Consider the following 21,149-nt stretch of genomic DNA (forward strand, 5'->3'; position numbering starts at 1 on the left):
AGAAAAAAAAATAAAATCGTAAAATGGAAAACTATCCTACGGGTATCTGAGAGCAGAAAAAGAAAAGTAACGAATGATGAACTGTAACAGAAGCGAAGCAGAAGCAATCAAGGATACAAACTAGGGTTGTCTGGTGACGTAACGTATTCTGTCTCGATCAGGAAGCTGTCGATGCCCCTCCCCCCGCGCATGCACCCCTCCGAGGGGCCATGGTCATATAATATCAAACTCCGTTCGTTCACTTTATGAGAAGACGAGACGAAGAAGGAAAAAGAAAAGAATGCGGATCATCGCGAATCGAAGCTAAACAACTTGAAACACCAGAGATTCCCAATCCCAACCCCATTCTCATTCTTTTCAAGGTGGAGAGTATGCTGTATGTACCCTCTCAAGGGAACGCATGAATCAAGGCCCCAAAACTGCCGTTCTGAATCGCGGTTAATTCGGCCTCCCCGATTGGAGACTCTGGGTCTGGCGCTATTTCCACGATGAGCCCTTGGGCATGACAGTGCGGAAAGGCTTCTGCGCTATATTCAGCCTCCATAACAGTGCTTCGATCGAGGAAAAAGAATATATCATTTTTCATTTTTTGGATGACTTACTAGTGGAAGGTTGTGGATGGTAGTGAGGAATCCACCTAGGAAGACGAAAACTCTTCCGAAGTGTGTAGAGTATTTCGTCTCTTCTTGGCTCACAAGTAAATGCAGCAAATCCCAGCAGAATTGATAATTCACCAGCAAGGTCCGTAAATTTATCCCTTTCTTGATTGTCATAGGTCTCGGGAATCAACTCTGGCATCCAGCATCGGGATCCTCGAGCGCTCAGCTTGTAGTCTTCGGCAGGGCAAAACGATATAATGGAGAGCTCCTGGTTGCCGTAAGTAGAATGGTTGAAGCCAACCCTGCCCCAACCTGCTTGCAGTGCGCCATTCTGCTGTATGAGCTCACTTATGTCTCGTTGCGAACAGTCGGCAGGGGCAACAAGGAATGAACCGCGTTCAGCATCGAAGAAGATGGAACATGTGTTAGGTTCCGCAAAAAGTCTGGGTGGAGAGACTAGCTCTTGAATTCCAGTTGCAGTCCACCTGTACCACCCAGTACTATTTGCTTCGTCTCGGGAGAAGTATCTGTGCCTCAGTGGAGGAATCCAATGATCGTGCGGGCCTACTCGTTCTTCGGGCCGGTTTCCTCTGATCTTGACCGGGGTAATATTAAAGAGAAAACAGAGACCTCTAACAGCCTCCATAACGCAAGGTTGGTAGTGTGTACTCTAGACGGGGGAGACACTACTTGGAAAACAGTGACATTGGATGCTGCGAATGATACCAGTTAATATCAATTTCTTTTTGTCCTTGGATGCTCTGAGCGGATCCATGGGAAGGGACAGACCTCAAAACGTTGAAGATATTCCACCAAGTTAAGCAGGAGACCAGATTCCGCTGATTTCGGATTTCCCACTTACCAATGTTCACTCCACGGCAGATCGTCATAGGGGCCCTTTTGATAATCTCGTCTTTTATGCCCTACAAGTGGCACTGGAGGCTCAAGCTGACCTTGTTCACATGGCAATGGTTGCATATTGCGCTAGTAGACGGCACTCACACGATGACATGGCGAGCCGTGAACCGATAGCGCATATGAGCAGCTGCCCAAAGGTGTAGGATATCCATATTGGAACTGTGTGGATACCCAAAGATAACTCACAACATCGCGTCGTGTTGGCATAAGCCGCGGATACTCATCACAAGCCATTAGGAGCCATCCATTTGTCACCAAGCGGAGATATCCCATGGTCCGGCCGGAGACTGGGAGCAGGTCAAGTGCTCATGCATGAGGGTGCGCAACTCCGGCTTAATATGAGGATGTGAATATTGATTGGATTTCGGATTCGAAGTTGCAGACAGAGAAGGTGTGGGATAAGATCTGAATTTCAGCAAGAGCGCTTGGAATCATTGAAGACAGTCATTGACGTAATTGAAAGACCGAGGAAGTAATAAGCGTAGTTAACCAGCACCTCTTTCCTGCGCTCTCCACTGATATGACGCTTCTGTTCTAAAGGAAGATGAGAATTGGGCGGGGAAAATCTCCCCCAATCATTCGGCGAACTGAGCAGCAGTCAAACGGACAACGGCTAAGGGGCGAGGACCGATTGAAGATGTCAACGTGGGATCGCATAAGCGGCGGGATCTCGCAAACCTGAAGATGCCATGATCAAATCCGTTCCCCCAAGCTATCTCTTGGTCGATTTAGTGAGAAAGAAAGACAAGAGCACGTGTTTTGAATTTCCAAAGAGGTAGCAGACAATGAGAAACTGGACAGCAGGAGTCGTCCTTTAAGTACTCTCCTCTGCTGCTAGTTCTTCAGCGAGTGAAGTGTCCTGGTCATTGACTTCCCCCGGGCAACTGCTAGTCAGATGCCTCGCCCGGTTGCCTTCTGTTCGCCTCCAAGAAGCACTTTCCTGGCCACGGCCATTGACCAAGTGACCGGCCACATTTTACCGTGTTAGCAAATCAGCGAATGTCGGGCCACCGAAACGAGAGGTAAGTCGTGATAGCCTGCTGACCGGTTTGACGCTCCTGCAGTAGCCCTGGCCAAGTCTCTGTAAGGCACCGCTTTGGTATACTCATCCAACTTTAGATAATGCTGGCCACAGTCTCGACCCTGATGAAAGTCTAGGGCAGTTGAGATTAATTAATCTTGACCACTTACGTCGAACAAAGCAAACTCCTTGCTATGCAAGAAGCGCTGACATAGCCTCTGCAGACTGCTGGTTTCGGGATTCGACAGCCAAATGAGCTTCAGACATCGGTCGAAGTTCTGGCTCGCTTGGACGTGCGTTCATCAGATGATACGAGTTGCTGTGAACGGAGCATTTGAGAATGGCCAGATGAAATTATTATCCGCAAGACAATGGCTGTCTTTGTGGTCTGCAGGGATATTTCCCGATACCAATGTGACATGATTCTCTTTCTCTGATAATACACCGCTGATGATCCCAGTTTCGCCCAGGCGGACGCGATTTGGCTTATTCCTGCGGTATATATCATCTCCGCGTCCTATGACATCTAGTGAAATTAGCATGTCCAATGATCTCACGGATATGGGGGCCTAAGGCTGATAGGCAGGAATATTGAAGGTCGGTGATGACATTGGTCGGGGATATTCTTAGCATGCTTATCTTGGTGTAGGAGCAAGAGACAGCTTGCAACAGTTACGTGTCAGTCCTCAAGATGGACATCGGACGCAAGAAAATTTTCACGTCTTCAGCCAGAAGACCCTTTATCGAGGGGCTTGTGGTGTGATTTAAACACGGGGAACCCTTGGTCAGCTATGTGATGCTAAAGTATACCCTCACCGCCTAGACGTGATAATAACCAATACAACAGCCTTAATGCGTTGCCCACTTACTTTTTCTGTATGGCACTTGGGTTTCTGCGATTTTTCACTGACTTGATGCGATAATCATCATAGCAGAAGCATAGGCAAGGGATTGTCTTATATTTAGTACCCAGTTCCTTCGCAACAGACTACTACAAGTTGTTACCAGAAAGTGAAAAGAGGATTGGATTGTTGTAATCCTAGTATTTTTTGGTTGCCTCCATTCAATACAACCCCTTCATCATTCCCAATACACTCGAGGAAAGCACCATACATGTCATCATGTCTTGGGGTATCTTGCTTGCTTGCACGCATCATCAGAAAGGACTCTCAAAATCACAACACCGTCATGGGATCATCTGGGGAAAAAAACAACAATAACAAAAAAATGACATAAAAAAAAAAGGGAACTATCCTAGTCATGACAAAATTTCGTTAGATGGCAACAATGGAGAAAATCAATAGAGTCTAATTGATTTTTTTTTGGAACATTAGGGTGTAATGTCCCTATTCCTCCTCTGGCGATGTGTCAGATTGGGGATTCGCTGAGCCATTCATTCCATCGCCTGGTGGAGCACTCTCTGTTGCGGGTAAGGGAAATCCATCACCATGCCCTGCAGAGGCCGCTTTCGCAAAGCCCTCTCTTGCCAACATGGTGTTCAAGACTGCGCAATTGTAAGCCGCTTCGCCAGGGGGCACGACGACAAAGATGTAAGTATTATCGGTGAACCGGCCCAGGAAGACGTTAAATTGCGGGGTCTTTGTGTGCATAACGAGGAACCCAGCCGAAGCCGGGGTGGTATGGGTGTTTCGAGCAGCGCAGTGTTTGAATGCCTTCATAATATTCGATAGCCGTTCGTGTCGATCGTAGATTGGGTTCATGCTCCCAGTGTCTGACGCGAAAGACGTGACGGTTAGGAACGTCGATCGCTCAAAGAGGATGACCTCCTCCGCATCGATCTTCTTCGCAAACGCGCTGAGGAAACGCTCAATGACGTAAAGGTTTGGAATAAGCTTGTGGACGATGCCTGCCCAGGCCTTGTAGAGTGACTGATCCCAGATACTGCTGCCAAAGGTATCAATCTCGAAATGCCTCGAGCGACTTCGGATAAGAGCCGATCGCTCTTCATATATCCGCTGGCGATGCTCAGCCTGAATCAGATCGAGCTTGTGTATGAGACAGAACACGTGGGCATTCGGACTATATTCATGCAGAGCCTCTATTATGGAATTATAGGTGTCAAGGTCGCGCTCAACCTCGCGCGATTCGATATCGAAGACGTAGATAAGAACCGCGACATCCGAGAAGATGTTTTCGCGTTGGGAGGCCAGATACGTCTCCATGAAAGCGTCCTGACTTCACATCGCAAAACAGATTAGATATATCGTAATACCACCCATGAACTTGTCCTAAACTCACCCTCCGCAATCCCATAAGTTAAGGGTGAGATTTCCCATGAACTTGACATGGCTGTGTTCCACATCAATGGTAGCTCCCAGACGTCGTACGTCCTTTGCGACATAATTGCTGAATATGATAGACCGCATAGAGGATTTTCCCGAGCCACTCTTCCCCATCAAGAGCACCTTCTTCTTTTTCTTTCGAACGTCCATGGTGACTGTGTTATCGCGTGACAGTGCCTCTATCGCTGCTGTGCGCCAGCACTTGGCACTCCGAATTGAGACGAAAAAAATCAACGGCAGCACTAACTCAGAAACTCAGGGCTTTGGCTCAGAGAATCTGAGAAACAAGGCAGACTGCCAAGCTTCGATGAGCCCCGTAGTACGGAGTATTGTGGTGCTCCACTCATCAACTGTCGCAGTCATAAATACTGAGCGGGACCGCGGAGATGTCGGGATTCAGGAGCCATCTTGGGTCAACGTTGTTCCGAGAAGTCACATGCACTGATTCGGTACTAGTCAGTCACCTAACACCGTCGCCCATGTCTTGGTGGCTCGAGATAGTGACGCTTGATAGCGGAAGGAGATAATTATCAATCTAATACTGGCAAATTCTCTGTGATTATATAGTCATTGCACTTGCCTGTGCGGGCAACTGCAGGCGCTGCTGAGCATGAAGGACTTTTCCACGCCTTCGATGTGTATATGTCTTCGGTTTACATACTGCCTAGATTAATAGTAATACTGGATGCAACCCAGAGAGATTCTTCTTCCTATGTAGAGCGCTCTACAATCTGAATATGAGTAAGTCAAAGGGGGGAAAAAAAACTAAAGACTGCTTTCCTTCACTAGATACACAAGTGACGTAGGTCAGCTCTAACTGTCAGTCACAACCGCGAGAGGTAAATTAAGCTGAACATATATCCAATCCGTCGTTGCCATAACCAGACAATGGGGCTTCATGTGGCCACTGGTGTCGTGAATGCGTTTCCATCTGCTGCAGAGAGTCTCTTGAGGAACAAGTCATTAAGAAATTACAGGCCTCAACCAAAGGCCGGTGAAAGCCTGTCGCATCGTAATCCAGAAAAATATAGTCATCAAGATCATTAGAAGAGATATGCCCAGAGAAGGGCTAGTCAGTACGCCCTCCTCGCCCCCTCCTCCCCCTCGACAAGGTATGGCTGTGGACGAGATTTCGACGGTGTAGTGGCAGATCAAAACACGGTGCCATCGGATAATATCATTATCGGCGGTTCTTTGGTGTTGGGTCGCGAGACTTCCGCGAGTTCACGGCCACCCTAGAGATGCTGTTAGCTTATCGACGTCGTGGAAAGTTGACAGATGACAGATCTTACCTTCCAGGTTCCAGCTTCAAGCAACTGTGCAAGAGTCAAGGCATCTTCTCCGCTGAGGCCCAGTTGATGGTTCACCTCCTCGAGGAGGTCGTCCAAGAAGCCTACAGTGGCAGCTCTCCACTCGACGATAACATCGTCGTCGGCTGTAAAAAGCGGAACGACTTCCACACTGGGCTGGCCCTTAATCTGGGCATTCTCTTTATAAGCCTCGAGACCCCGCTGCATATCCTTTTCTTTGAGAGTCAAGAGTCCCATGTCGACGAGAAGACCGCCATTGCGATATTCAGGAAGGCCAGTCAGTAACTCGGCACCGGCAAATTGAATCTTCATCAACCTTGTCATAGGCACCATGATGGAATAGCACAACCATTGGGTCAGTTTATGGAAGGGGGCAATGCCCTCCCAAGGCTTAGCTGGAGGCGACTGGGGTAAGGCGGAACACCTCCACGCATCGCCAAGGGACACTCCATCGATCTGCGTCCGCGAAGGAGGCCAGATCCCTGACAGGCCGTCCATGAGGACCGACCACAAGGTAGGCACGGAGACAATCGGCACAGACGATGCGAGAGTGGAAGGGTGGGAAAGTAAATAGTCTGTTGGAATGTTAGTTGCGATCTGACGAGTCACAGAAATCAGATCAAAAGAGGAGGAATTCTCACCTAACATATTTCCGGGTCTGGCGTCCACACCGAAGAATTCTTGGTTGTTCAATGCCTCTGCAAGCCTTGCCAGGAGTCCTGCACGGCCCTCTATACCTGCCAAGGGATTCTGCTCCGAATGCTGCATGCCTTTGGCGAGCATTTCGACCGTTACCTTCTTCAGTCCGGCTCCATCCACCTGACATGGCTCAGTAGGGTCACTGCTGAACATCCCGCTTTTGAACATCTCCAGGCTCGCCACCGCCAGGCCCTCACTTCGGGAGTATATCTTGCCAGACTCCTTGGACTTGTAAGACCACTTGGTGCCTGCACCCGCATCCAGCAGGACGGAGACAACGAACAAGTCGATCAGCCTCCTAGTCCGTTCCTGCGCATCGATAGTGCTGGGCCAAGACTGCAGAAGCTGGTTGATACGAGGTCTCCCACCGACATCAAAATGTTGCCAACGGCCGTGAGGAGGAATTGATTTGTAGTCAGGTGCGTAGTCTCTCTGCACAAGTATGCGTTAGCAGATGGAGTCTGTTTGGATGCTATCAAGTGAAGATCGAACCTTTATGATAGAGACAACATAGGAAGCGGTTGCTTCAAACTTGCTCATGTCCACGTCGAAATGGTTCAGCTGATTCTGCCTCGCCTTCTGCAAGACGATTCTCGAGCGCTCGCGAACGGCATGGATACTTCGAAGATATGCTGCTGGATCAAGACTAGGATCCGGGGGCTTCGAAATGGGAACTTCAGGAATGGGTGCAGGAAGTGCACTGCTGGACATGATGGCCGGAGACTTGAGCGACGCAGTGGAAGTTCGGCTGTGAGTAGAATAGGAATCAGGATCATCCTTGTTATTGTGGATGGAATTTTTTGAGTCTTTCCGCTTGAAAAGACCCATGGTGAAGGAGGACCAAAAGCGACGTCTGAAAAGAACAGATGAAAACTCCTCTGGCGTACAACACGAGAACCACCAGTAGATGTTTTAAATATAAACAAAGGAGAACTGTACCCCCACGAGAGATCTCCGTCACAAAGCCACCCTGGCTTGAAGAAAAAGGAAGCGATGGTGATTACACCACACACGCTCGCAGCAAGAACAGTACTCCAGGAACAGAGAGAGAAGGGGGAAAAGACGTCCACAAGCTGACAGAAATGAGCTCCTTCTCCTGTCTACTTTTTTCGGAGAAGCCGTGGCGGCGTCTATGAGCAGTGGAGGGCTGGACCTTTGGTGGAAGGGGGCATTACTATTCGGGCCATTGGGAGGAAAAGGAGAAAAGCGGGCGGAGTCTCAATGCTCCACGGAGGGTCGCTGCTCCATTTGACTTTTGGGGTCGCGCTCTTGCTGTCGAAGAGGATTTGAAGCTAACATGGCCGTTCCCCTCTTAGCATGATTAGGTTCCAGACAGGTACGTTCCAGGGTTCTCCAATACCTTGTTGACGTTCACCGTCCCTCTACATTAATATGTCCCGCACTGGGGCTCTGCTTGACCTGGAAAATTTATGCGAAACTCTATCGATAACGGACAAAAAGGGAGCACAGACTCCCGACGCACAGAGCAACTCCTTATCCTGCGACATCGTACTAATTTTCAATGAGCTTATCGATCAACCGGGTCGTTCTAGGTCAGCCTCTTTGTCCAGGTTCACATATCCCAAGAAGTGCTCCATGTGGACGTCCACGAGCCGATCATGATTCATGTACCCCGTGCGCGTTACGCAGAATAGACGAACTCCCTGAACCTCTCTTGGCCTCGACTCGGCATCCTCTGCTGGGGCTATGGTTCCGTGAACATAGCGCCGGGCCCTAACCGAGACGATCGTGCCCGCTAAACCAAACCAACCTGTCGAGCCTGCTCTGCTGGCTCATCACAATCCTGAATCGTTGCCAGATTGACAAGTTGATACCTCGTTCTCTTTATATTATCGCGCGATGTGACTCTGAGGTCTGACGCTTGGGCATCCAAATATGGTATATACTCGAGTCCCGACTCCTGCGACACTTGATGCGCGTTTCGGACAGATTACTTGGCTATCCCCGACTGAAGCTAGTGGCAGGAGTCAACCTGAGAATAATTTCACTAATTGCAACCGTCTGAACTTCATTATTGTGTGTCAACTCCTAGCCAACCGGGGAACTTAAACGCCCGAAGCCACGATACCGGGTCGAGCTAGGTTGTCTCCTAGCCCAGGAACGGCGATAGTCATCTTATAGTATGGCGTTGCATGGGAGACTGCTATCAGTACTCCGTACTCCGTACCATGGATGGATAATGATTCTAATGGAAATCCATGACCCTATTTAGCGGAGAGTATTGCCCAAGCCAGGTGCTTACAGTCTCTGGATGAGAAACGACCGTCCTAACTTTGACAGGCTTAATTCCTGCTAACTCTTCGCTCCATGGCTGATATCTTCATGAGAGTCTGGGACTCTTTGAATTAAGAAAATCCTAGCAAGATATATTGTGTCCTTGCAAGTAGAAAATGCTTTGTTTTGAACACCTTTTATTGACATGGAAATTGCCCTACGAGCAGGAACTCTTCTATGAGCTAGTGACTAGTGGACAGGTACGAAATGGATCCGATGGCTAAAGCCCGCATAAGTTACAAGGCTAGTGGCCCGCTCATGAACCATCCCGGAACAAATCATTCCACCTTGACAAGTTGACAGGTCTTAGGGTAGGTCCAAGAACAACGTCTATCACCGGATGCCGGCAAATTTTCAATACCTAATGCAAGATGTAGTGATTCAGCGTACCGGTAGGTCAAAAAAAAAGGACTGCCCATAGAGCACAAGCTTCATACTTGATCATGAATATCATCTAAGTAATTAGGCATCTCGCATAAAAATGCTTGTCATGCCTGCGTACCTTTAAAATTTTTAATACTCTAGGCCTCTTTTCCCCGCCGACATAGCTGTTGCTAAATCTTAAAATGCAGAAAGAACTTCTAAGGGCCGTCTAACTAAACCCCTGGATACTGGAATCAGTTGGTACGGGCATCCCCAACAAATATCAAGCCGGACTTGGCGGATAGTATCAAGATTATTCTAGCACATGCGGAAAGGAGCTGGGAAAGGTACATGGGTATATTCCACCCATTATTATTTATTGCTCACTGCGAGGAGATTTACCACAGAGCTTGAACCTGCAGACTCAATGTATTAGCTCAAAAACATTTCCTTTACTATTATCAAATGTTTTTTTTTTCGTTGGTACCTTGAAAATCACCATCTTAAATTTTAGTCTGGATTCCTTGTTCAGGTACACTATTAGAGGATATTCTACTGCCAGAAAATAGAAAAGGATTTTCCGTACGTGGAAGAAGAGGATGTCGCTACACAGCTCAAATTCACCCTTTTTGCCATGGGAAGCAAAGGAGACTCGAATATACCCAACGTCAAGATGTTCTCGATACACCTGTTATGATCCGAACCGCGCTTCGTTCACACGTCGACGAGTGTTGGAGCGGCTACTATTCAGATATCGATATTTCATGACCACACCAAAGAGACCACCCTCCTTTGAACGTGGATCACCAGGTAGGCAAGCACTGTCAAGAGGCTGTCTATCTAAACGTAGAAGGCGAGAGTCCACTTTATATAGATCGCAAGTTCCTTCAATAGTTATCAAGGCAGATATGACGGCAAGAGCCGCCTCATTCCCTGTGTAGATATTCAGCAAGACTTATAGGCCCCCATCCCCGCCCTCATCTGCTTTCTCCTCCTCAGAGATGTTCATCACTACCACGTATACTCAGTATAGCGTTTTTGACTCCAGCCCCATCTCTATTGTCGTCTTCGATCAACTATCTCATCGCAGCCAGGATGGCTGCCAGTTTAAAACGTCCAGGGAGCCAGGAAGCGCTCAGCAGTGGCCGTACATCACCTATTCTGGTATGTCGACGGCTGATGCCTAACAGTCTCTGATGCAAAGACTGACATGTATGACTCATAGATGTATGACTCATAGACCTTCTGGGACGGACGTGTCAAACAGACAATCTTAGCATCGCCAGCCCCCTCACCTTCGCCAGTACCCTTCACGGCAATGGGTGCAGTGCGTTCTTCACGTTTGCGGCGTGATCTTCAGCGGTGGGTGGTTGATGCAGAGCAATGTACGGCGTTTGGGCATTGTGACCCTTCAGGTGGGAGCATTGCGGCCATTTCGGTGCATGAACCTCAAAATCTCAGGGAAGAACACGAGATTTTGAACAGCTCCGATCCGTTTATCGCCATAGCCCTCTGTATTCAACGTGACCCCGATGTAGCAGCCGCGTGCAACGTACCTTGTGTCTCTCTACTGAGAACTGCAAAACTAGCGATCTCGATGACGGTTTCTTACACACGTTCAAGTGTACAGGGTGGTCTGTCGGATCATCATTGCAGTGCTTAAGGATGCTGGTAGGTCAACTTTTCACTCAATCAGACCAGCCCGTTCAGTTCAATCACAGCCTGAAGCGATTCGGAAACTCCGCGGGTATGAAGACAATGGACCGTTTCGACCATTTGGAACAACGTGTGGCAGCGATTGAGCATCTGTTCGAAAACCAAACCGCCGAGAACAATGAGCTTCGTACGAATGTTAACGGACTGCATGAGCATAACGAAAAACAAGATCGGGAACTGCAGGCCCTGCGTCATGATAGCGAACTGCCTCAAAGACGGCTCTGAAGACACAAATCCCACCTATTTACTACGGCCGCCCATCTGCAGGGAGGGGAATGATTGCACCCGCGGCACGAGCGAAGGCAGTTAGGGTGACGAACGTCGACGAAATCTCAAAGAGATGGATGGGGGAAATGATACCTGAGGTAACTATTTACAGCTTAAATTCTCTATAATAAACCATCTTAAGAACCTCGAGAGCCCCGTCGCTTAGCCATACCCGTGCACCTACTTGATGAGGTTGCATGAAGATAATGGTTCTTGCTTGCTTTACAAGGACAATAACAACATTGTGCGCTCGGCTCCTTCTGTTGATACATATGTTTAATCGTCGCCACAACTAATCACGCCTTCTTTGGAAGGAGACTTCGTCATCAGCGCCCATTCTTCCTGCCTTCTTGTCTCCTGGTGGAGTCGCCAGGCACAAACAGTGGTCTGTGGCGAGCCGAAAAGGCTTACCCAGCCCTAGAAGTAGATAAGTCCTACTCTGGCAGAAAAGCCAAGACCATCTATCGCTGGAGAGCAAAAAAGAAGTTGAGGGGTTGCTGTCAGGCAATAGGCCGGCAAGGACATAGATATACACTACTAGGGGAGCTTCTGCTACAATTTCTGACAGGATCCCAGAGTACACAATATTTACGAGTTTTCCCCTTTGAACTCGGTCATGGAAGCACTCAAAACGAACCCCATTCCTGGTTCAAGTGGATATCTGAGACGGCACAGCACGTGCGCTTAAGTCGCTATGAGTAAAAATGGTGTTCCTTAATTAAGGAATTCGGTATCAGAGCCCGAAAAGAAACCTCAAAGTGGAGAAGTGATACATTTAGGTGTCTTTTTTCACGTTGAATATGTTTTTCTAATTATTCTCCTGGCAATAAGCACAGAGTATAAATTGAGCTAGGGGAGAGTATACTCCGTACGGAGTACTCTATCTGATTGAAAGCGGGGATGTTTCAGCCACAGTTGCAGCTCAGCCACAGCTGCGTCCGGAGTATGCGCAAGCTGCCCGATGTCCGTCCGCCACACCTGGTTGACTGGTGTCGCAGAGCTCCCTGATGCACTCAACTTCGCAGCGTCCAGACAAACAATTCATCGTGTGGGAGCCTTTCCAGAAAGCAAACAATAACTTATTATTTGACCTCCCGTTGGCCTCTACTGCGGATCAGTCTTCATTGGCATCTTTGCTTCAATGGTCCACTTGAGCACTCTCCACACCCTACCCATTCCCCTAAGTTCCGTTCAGTTGACTTAAACGCGCGGCTTCGTACCCCAGTACTTTCAAAGAATCCATGGATGATTTGAGCGGCTTAAGCTGGACCTCCGGTCCCAATGATCCCCCAAAGCCTCCTCCCTTGAGCTCCGGCTCACTGTTCTCGAGTATGCGCGCTCCTTCCGGTTCGGGGAAATCGACACCTGTCTCGGGCAATCTGACTGCGTCCAACCCATCTTCGAAGTCTACAACCCCTGCAAACGATAGTTTTGCCAGTCTCGTCTCTTTTGGGTCGTCCAACAACAACAAGAATTTGTCTTTGCTTGAGCAACAGAAACGGTTGGAGGAACAAAGGGCGAAACAAGAGGCGGAGAGGCGTGCCCAGCTTGAAGCACACTATGGTGGACAGAATGCCCAATTCTTGGACAGCTTGGGCCAGAGTGGAAGCACGCGAGCTCTGTCTAGTGCTGTATCTCAGGTACAAACCTCGGCAGCGATCCCCGACGACGACGAAGATGACCTATTAGCGGCTTTCAATGCATCTGCGCCTGTAGACGCATCGACTCATTTCCCCGTTCCCACCTCCAGCTCATCCCCGCGATTCAATCCCGCCTCGAATCAGACATCTCACAGGGCAGAGTCAACATCTCAGTCGGTTGGTATGGATTTCCCCGAGGATGACGACCCGTTCGGGTTGGGACAGATGAGCTCGAAGTCAACAACCGCACCGAACCCTCCTGCAGTTCAAGGCGATGACGATGATTTCCTTGGGTTGCTTGGGAAGCCAGTGTCAGAAGTAGCGCAGGCTCGAACACAAGCAACTACGGATACACGTGATCACGAAAGTCGCAGCCCTCCTTCACACCCCGACGATGCGCGAGATCGAGCAATCGCAGAACTGGTCGACATGGGTTTTCCAGCCGACAAAGCGGGTCAAGCTTTGGATAACACGGGGGTGGATGTTCAGGCGGCAGTTGGATGGCTCTTGAATCAGGCACATGCTGAATCCCGGCAAAAAGCTAGAGCCAAAGCGGATGCAGCAAGGCTCAACGAGCCCGGTGGGATTATGGGAGATCTTGAGCGGAGGCGAGAACAGAGTGAGAGACGAGAAAGGAACATCCCCTCATGGATGAAGGGAGAAGATGCGGCTCGACGTCGGGATGACAGTAGGTCGCCTGTGTCCCGTGAGAGAGACGTCAGTGAAATAGCGGCCAACTTGGGCAATCAGTTTTTGAAGACCGCAAATTCTCTATGGAAAACAGGAAGCAGGAAGGTCCAACAAGCTGTCCAAGAGTTTAGTGGCGAATCAGATCCCAGTCAACCCCGTTGGATGAGAGAGGCTGCCTTTGCCAGAGAGAATCAGCGTACCGAATCTCAGTCACGTCAGAGCAATCGTGACAATTCTATAAATCCGGGGCAGAATACCTCTAATACCTTAACTGAAGAAGCACTACTCCTCGAATCTGAAGCTCCTCGCCCGGCACGACATGGCACGCGACCGAAAGGAGATGTGCCAACGGTACCAGAAAGCAGAGGGAGCCGACATCCAACTCCAGTTCCAGCTGCACCCAGTGAAAAGTATGAAGCCAAGCCTGCTTCCATTCGCCAGCAGCAACAGCCACATCAATCACAGCAACAATTCACTGCCATGGATCCCAAGTCTCGACTTACTCGAGCTGCCGTCGAAGAACAATCGTCACAAGCGTATGTCAGCCCGGCCAGGAGGAGACGACCAGCACAGCAACAGTCAGCCACAGAACCCACTATAGATCTGCTTGAGAGCTCCAAACCTTCGCCATCAGGACTTTCATCGTCTTCAACGCCCTCACGCCAGGCTTCGCAATCTTCGGAGCCGCCTAAGCCCTTGCCCTCAAGACCAAAGGTGCCTGCTCGGACTGTTCCTCATGTCTCGCCTTCCTCGCTCATGTCATCACATCAGGAGCGTGAGAAAGGGAATGAGGCTTATAAAAGGGGAGATTATGCCGCTGCCCATGAGGCCTTCGCCAGGGCCCTTTCATTCCTGCCCAATAGCCATCCGCTCACGATCGTACTTCTCAGCAACCGTGCTATGACGGCACTCAAAATTGGAGAGCCGAAGGCGGCAATCGCTGATGCGGATTCGATATTGGCAGTCATTGGCCCATCCAAAGGGGAAGGAGAAGAGATTGAATTTGGAAATGGGCAGCCCGCGAAGCCCATGAGAGACTTTTTCGGTAAAGCTCTCATGCGGAAAGCTGAGGCTCTGGAACAGCTGGAGAGGTGGGAGGATGCGGCAAAGATCTGGAAACAAGCTGTGGAAACCGGTCATGGTGGCAGTACCAGTATCCAAGGCCGCAACAGGTGTGAGAAAGCGGCCGGTATCAGCAAACCCACCCCAGTGGCTTCTAACTCCACTGCACCGCGTCCCACCCAACCGAAAAGACCAGCGGCTGCTCCCAGGAAATCTGCGTTGGAAGACCTCGCTGGACGCCCGGTGTCTACTGCTGAAGCCGTCACTCGCTTGCGGGCCGCGAACGAAGCAGCTGATCGCGTCGATGAAGAGAGACTAGCGTTAACAGATAGTGTCGATGCTAAGGTGGCAGCTTGGAAGGGCGGGAAACAAGATAATCTGCGTGCACTTCTCGCCAGCCTTGATAGCATTCTATGGCCCGAAGCCGGCTGGAAAAAGATCAATATGTCGGAACTGGTCCTTCCTAACAAGGTCAAGGTGCATTATATGAAGGGAATCGCAAAAGTGCACCCTGACAAGGTACGCTGATCGTCCTATTCTCCTTCAATTTCATAGCAATCTCCTGTCCCCCCAATGGATCTTCATCCAGTCCAAATTCATTGAATTGACTAACTTCTCTCGCGTTTTAGATCCCGACAAATGCTACCACCGAGCAACGGATGATTGCCGGGGCTGTGTTCAGCGCTCTGAACGAAGCCTGGGACAAATTCCGCAAGGAAAATAATCTCTGATATCGTCCTGTTCTTTGAAAATATAGAAATATACCCTGCGAGAGTACTGTTGCGATCCAGAAGAAAAAAATTTTCTATATATTGTCCTGAGTTTTCCTTTCTAATGACTTCTCCTATCTACACATGCCACTCCTGGTTGCTGTTAATGAACAGAGCATCGCAGGAAACTTGTCAATAATCCAAGCGATTTCGAAGTTGAATAAAACAAGTCAGCCGCGAGACGCCATGCCATGAGCAGGCTGAATAGCGGAAAGATATGAACATACTCAAATTATGTACATATAGAGACGCTGATTTGTTTTGAAATATTCACATGTCATGACGGAATGAAGTCGATATGAGAACATTGAATAGAATTTTTTTTGTTTTTCTCTGACCAACAAATTGGTCCCTTTTTACTCATCGATATCCATTTCGCTCTTTGGCTCTTCAGTAGCTTCTTCTCCTCTTTTCTTCTGCCCTTCGTTGCTCTGCTGTTGCTGCTGCTGCTGTTGCTGTTGCCGTTGTGCCCGAGCCTCCCTCTTCATTTGCTTTTTGCTTTTTCGCCCTCCCGTCTCTGAATCATTACTGGATTGAGCACGGGATGGCCACGACTGGCGACATCTCTGTTCATCTTCGTCAGACCAGTCACGAGGCAGGACTGCAAACACGAGGTACGATGTGTGTGTCTTCAGTTCTGGTTCCGTGCGGTGGACCAGGCGGCCCAGCTCGTATGCTGGGGTCTGTGACTGTGACTGAGATGAAGGAGCCTCAGCAGGCTCCGCGCTGCTGCTTTCATTCTCATTCTCATCTTCCTTTTTTATCTGAACTTCGGGCGTAACAGCCCCGTCTCTTTGCTGATTCAGAATCCTGCGATATTCCTTCTGATGTTCTTCGATCGATCGCAGTTTCGAGACGGCTTCGTCTACTGTTTTAGGGAACACCACTGCACCGCGTACGCCTTCGGCATCTAGCCCGTACCGTTCTCGTCGGACCTCAATGCGGTGGTGGTTGACCTCCACCATAGATATTGATAGCCACGAGAATTGTCGCAGAGTGCTGATGGTTCGCTGTGCCTGCTCGAGGCAAGGTGAGAACGTACATATGTGAACAGGTGAAGAAGGATCTAGTGGCGATTCGGACCCTGATGGTGGATTTCGGACGAGATGTTTGAGGGCCAGCCAGGGGGCTGGTAGGTCTAGGAAAATAGCATTGGCCTTCGGCGATCGGCCGGTCTTTGGATCCCCGAGAAGGAAGCCGTCATTGTAGACATCACGGTGTGTCACTTCGACGAGCCCATCCAATCCATGTTGCTTAATCTCCTCTTGGATTTTTTGAACTCGCTGAGCGTGGAATTCAAAGCTGCAGACTTTCCCCAATCTCCGCTTTTTGGAGGGCGGTTGATCCGTGGGATACCCGTTGAATACGGCGCGAGCCGCCGCATGTGTAAACGAACCACTTCCGGCGCCAGCCTCAATGATAGTGCTACCAGGCCGCACGCGAAGCCTGTGAAGGATGTAACTGTAGTCTGGGGTGTAGACAACCTGCGTCCTGTGCGGAAGAGATGCAGTCCACGATTCGGGTGTTGGAGCAAGCAGATGAATGAAGCCGCTTTCCGCCGCAACGGCCGCTTTCGGGGAAGATTTTGCCTCGTCTGTTATACTCGGCGAATCTAGCTCCTCTGCTTTGCGCTTCTGTTGCTGTTGTCCATCACCACTCGGTTTCTGTGCCAGTCTGCGCCCTCGAGATCCGGTGTCGACTTTGGAGGCGACAATCTGTGCGCCCCACGGCTTTCCAATGAGGGTGCTGTGTGGGAATGAACCGAAACGGGTATTCGTGACCTTACCCTCGTCATATCCTAAATTCTCATCATCGTACGTCCGCAAAATAGTGGGGATGAGGTGGTCTCTGCGGAGATGAAGGACGGCCAGCTCGTCCGCCCGGGACAAGGACCCCGGTGTGAGAAAGGGCGAAGGCATGGCGAGGATCGCTTTATAGATCCAGTAAACTGTGACACACGCTGTTCTCCCAAACAATAACCTGACAATCCCTCTGGAGCGAAATCCAAGCCGATGTGGTGTTCCAGCGGAAAAGTTGAAGCCGTTGAAGCCTTATCCAAAAACTTCTGTTCTTGTAGCTTGCCCAAAGCAGACTAGTAGGGCTTAGGGCATGGCTCTCCCGCCTCCGCAGCCAAGGCCAGCCATTCAGCGCTCTTGGGGGCGAGAACATTGTTGATGCGATCGGTCTTATTTTTTTGTTGCTTCTCTTTTGAGTCACCAAGCCCCTCCTTGCGCGAATCGCCCCTCCTCCACCCTTAATCACCTCCCCGTCCTTCATTTATGACACTTCCTCCCGGGCGATTCGCCTTTACCTGGACGTATCTGTACAAATCGCGGTCTCCATCCATTTCTGCTTTCATTTTCTTCAGGAGAATGGCTACCGTCCGCCAGCAGCCCGCGTGGCAGCAGCCGACCTTACACCCCGAGTCCAGCTCTCGATTACCTCCCCTGAAAGTTTGGAACTCGTTGACGCGATCCAAAGTCCCATTCATCCCTATCGATCCTGAAGGGAAAAAAGTCACCTGGTACGCTTGCGGGCCCACCGTTTATGACGATGCGCACTTGGGCCATGCCAGGAACTATGTCAGCACAGATATTATCCGGCGCATTTTGCGCGACTATTTCAAATTCGATGTCAAATTCGTCATGAATATAACAGATGTGGATGACAAGGTCGGTTTATCCCATTGTGTGCTGGACAATTACTTTTGCTGACATGTGCCTTAGATTATTCTTCGAGGGCGACAACAACACCTCTTCTCACAATTTATGGCCGAACATCCTACAATCGATGCGGAAGTCCTCCAAACGGCAAATCTGGCATATAAAGCATATTTGGAGAAGAATTTGCCGCTCTTAGACTCTGAGCTGCCACCTGCGAAGTACCAGGAAGAGGTGGAGAAGGTTTACGCTGTTGTGCTCAATGGCGGCCCGCTTCCCGGACATGAGAAACCCGGAGACGATGAGGCCAAGGTTAAGATGCACATCAAGACTGTAGCCTCTGCGGCGAAGGCTATCGCAGAAGCAGAAAGCTCTACCGAAATTTCCAGTGAAACCTTCTACACAAACGCCCAAGACGTTCTTCTTCCCTACCTGGACAAGTTGAAGGGGTCATCTATTAATGGGGATGACCACTCTATATTTACCAAACTGACAAAGAAATATGAAGAGCGGTTCATGAGAGATGTCCGGGAGCTGAACGTTCTTGATCCTGACGAAATCACTCGGGTCACTGAGTATGGGGCGGAGATTGCCGATTTCGTGCAGCGCATTGTCGAGAACAAGTTCGGGTACGTCACATCAGACGGCTCTGTCTACTTTGATATTCAAGCCTTTGAGGCTGCTGGACACCCCTACGCAAGGCTGGAACCTTGGAGTCGATCAGACAACAAACTGGTGGCTGAAGGTGAAGGCGCGTTGATCAGCAAGACGACGGAAAAGCGGTCGCCCTCTGATTTTGCGCTATGGAAGGCATCCAAACCGGGCGAGCCTAGCTGGCAGAGTCCCTGGGGCAAAGGACGACCTGGATGGCACATTGAATGCTCTGCAATGGCTTCAGCGAAGCTGGGCAAACAGATTGATATCCACTCTGGGGGTATTGATCTTGCCTTCCCCCATCACGATAATGAACTGGCCCAGAGTGAAGCCTACTGGGCCCATGACCATAATAACTGCCAATGGGTGAACTACTTCTTCCATATGGGTCATCTTTCAATTCAAGGATCGAAGATGTCAAAGTCCTTGAAAAACTTTACGACAATTCGTGAAGCTCTGGAGCGAAAAGACTGGACGCCAAGAAGCTTGCGTATCGTCTTCTTGCTTGGCGGATGGAGAGAGGGTATTGAGATCACGGAGGAGCTCGTGAATGCTGGAAATGCGTGGGAGGACAAAGTCAACAACTTCTTCATCAAAATGAAGGATCCCTCTACTTTCCAGGTCCCGACATCTGGTACAGACGAATCTCTTGCTGCTGCTCTTGAGGAGGCCAAAGCGGCTGTCCATGAGCACCTCTGCGATTCGTTCAACACGCCTGGTGCGATGTCTGCCATATCTGAACTCATTTCCAAGTATAACAGCGCGGACAAGTCGACTTTGAACCCTCAGCATGTTGAAGCTGTCGCGAGATGGGTGACCTCAATGGTTAACATATTTGGTTTGAATGGTTCTGCAAAACCTGACAGTCCAGAAATTGGCTGGTCCGGGATCGATGTGCCCGAGGTGGCGAAGCCGTATCTGTACCCTCTTTCGGCCATGCGCGACTCGCTCCGTCAACTGGCTCGGTCGAAAGAGGGTCTCTCGGCAGAGAAGATCAAGGAGATTGTTGACAGCAGTCGGGAACCCGAGCAAGAAGTCCCAGAGGAGGCCAAGCCATACGCCAATGTCTTGTCGGATTTCCGTACCAAAGTCTCCTCTCTCGAACAATCTGACAATCTCGGGAAAGAAATTTTGAGTCTTTGCGATCGACTTCGTGACGTCGACCTCTTCGATCTCGGAGTCTATCTCGAAGATCGAGACAATCTGCCGGCACTAGTCAGGCCGGTGACGAAGGAGCTGATCCAGGCTCGGGAAGAAAAGGCCGCCCGAGCTCGCCAGAAGCAACTTGAGAGAGAACAGAGGGAGAAGGAGGCCCTGGCAAAGGCGGAAAAGGGCCGGATCAGTCACCTGGAGATGTACCGGACTGCTGAATTTAGTGCTTGGGATGAAGACGGCATCCCGACGCACGACGCAGCCGGCCAAGAGATTACCAAGAGCCGTGCCAAGAAGCTCCGTAAGGATTGGGAGAGGCAGAAGAAGGCGCATGAAGCTTGGTTGGCCAGTAATATGGGGGCAAAATAGATACCCAGTCGGCAGGTTGAACGAGATTTGTAAGGCTTACCTAGGTATTTACTGGTGTTTTTTTCGCATCTGGTGGGCGTTAGGAAAAAGGGTATTGGCCGATCATGTAATGTATACTGTCTTTCGGGCTGGAAATGGAAGTTCAGAATTTGTTTCATACTCTGTTAGGTAAATACAACCTTTGGCGTCTCCTGACTTGGTTGTAGACATTTACGATATCATTCCGCGGTTTAGATTACATGATCCAAGCTTCAGTACTTGCATTGAAACTGATCCTAACTTCATCACTTGCATTAAAACAGCCTAATCTTACGTTGTATGCACTTACGGTTCTCTCGGAAGAACTCCGGGGGGTACTTCCCCGAATGCCGATAAGAGGAACGTCTGATCGGCAGGCATCCGGTCAGCAGCCCAAAGAAGGAAGTGGGATAGCAGCGGGGAAGATCTAGATCGCGTCGGTAGACCTGTCATTTTGGGAAGCATTGTTGTTACTTAACTCACTTTCGACTAAAATAAAATAAAAAGAGGAATCTATACACGTCCTTCACTCACGTCCACTAACTACACCTTCATATCCTTTCTGACATTTCTGCCTTTCGAGCTTATCTAAACATTGAACTCCCCTCAACTGAGCCCTTTTAACTTTCTCATCGTCTCGTCG

At 49.6% G+C, this 21,149-nt stretch overlaps 6 protein-coding genes across 6 annotated transcripts; 2 read left to right on the forward strand and 4 right to left on the reverse strand.

Moving 5' to 3' along the window:
* Positions 1–388: 388 nt before the first annotated feature.
* On the reverse strand, positions 389–1,245 carry VTN77DRAFT_2724 (uncharacterized protein; the record flags this gene model as incomplete). Its single annotated transcript, XM_069418595.1, has 2 exons — positions 389–522; positions 603–1,245. 2 exons carry the CDS (start codon positions 1,243–1,245, stop codon positions 389–391), a joined length of 777 nt encoding a protein of 258 aa, XP_069282205.1.
* Positions 1,246–3,884: 2,639 nt separating this feature from the next.
* Positions 3,885–4,991, reverse strand: VTN77DRAFT_2725 (uncharacterized protein; the record flags this gene model as incomplete). The annotated part of the gene is made up of 2 exons (XM_069418596.1): positions 3,885–4,734; positions 4,798–4,991. 2 exons carry the CDS (start codon positions 4,989–4,991, stop codon positions 3,885–3,887), a joined length of 1,044 nt encoding a protein of 347 aa, XP_069282206.1.
* A 1,001-nt stretch (positions 4,992–5,992) lies between these two features.
* Positions 5,993–7,678, reverse strand: VTN77DRAFT_2726 (uncharacterized protein; the record flags this gene model as incomplete). The annotated part of the gene is made up of 4 exons (XM_069418597.1): positions 5,993–6,076; positions 6,134–6,726; positions 6,793–7,282; positions 7,343–7,678. 4 exons carry the CDS (start codon positions 7,676–7,678, stop codon positions 5,993–5,995), a joined length of 1,503 nt encoding a protein of 500 aa, XP_069282207.1.
* A 5,054-nt stretch (positions 7,679–12,732) lies between these two features.
* VTN77DRAFT_2727 (uncharacterized protein) lies at positions 12,733–15,614 on the forward strand (the record flags this gene model as incomplete). Its single annotated transcript, XM_069418598.1, has 2 exons — positions 12,733–15,402; positions 15,513–15,614. The coding sequence occupies 2 exons, from the start codon at positions 12,733–12,735 to the stop codon at positions 15,612–15,614; spliced, it is 2,772 nt and encodes a 923-aa protein (XP_069282208.1).
* A 395-nt stretch (positions 15,615–16,009) lies between these two features.
* VTN77DRAFT_2728 (uncharacterized protein) lies at positions 16,010–17,572 on the reverse strand (the record flags this gene model as incomplete). The annotated part of the gene is made up of 1 exon (XM_069418599.1): positions 16,010–17,572. One exon carries the CDS (start codon positions 17,570–17,572, stop codon positions 16,010–16,012), a length of 1,563 nt encoding a protein of 520 aa, XP_069282209.1.
* Positions 17,573–18,025: 453 nt separating this feature from the next.
* VTN77DRAFT_2729 (uncharacterized protein) lies at positions 18,026–20,488 on the forward strand (the record flags this gene model as incomplete). The annotated part of the gene is made up of 2 exons (XM_069418600.1): positions 18,026–18,325; positions 18,380–20,488. The coding sequence occupies 2 exons, from the start codon at positions 18,026–18,028 to the stop codon at positions 20,486–20,488; spliced, it is 2,409 nt and encodes an 802-aa protein (XP_069282210.1).
* Positions 20,489–21,149: the final 661 nt, after the last annotated feature.

This window comes from Rasamsonia byssochlamydoides (genome assembly GCF_041956645.1).
Source record: "Rasamsonia byssochlamydoides strain NRRL 3658 unplaced genomic scaffold VTN77scaffold_2, whole genome shotgun sequence".
NCBI lineage: Eukaryota > Fungi > Ascomycota > Eurotiomycetes > Eurotiales > Trichocomaceae > Rasamsonia > Rasamsonia byssochlamydoides.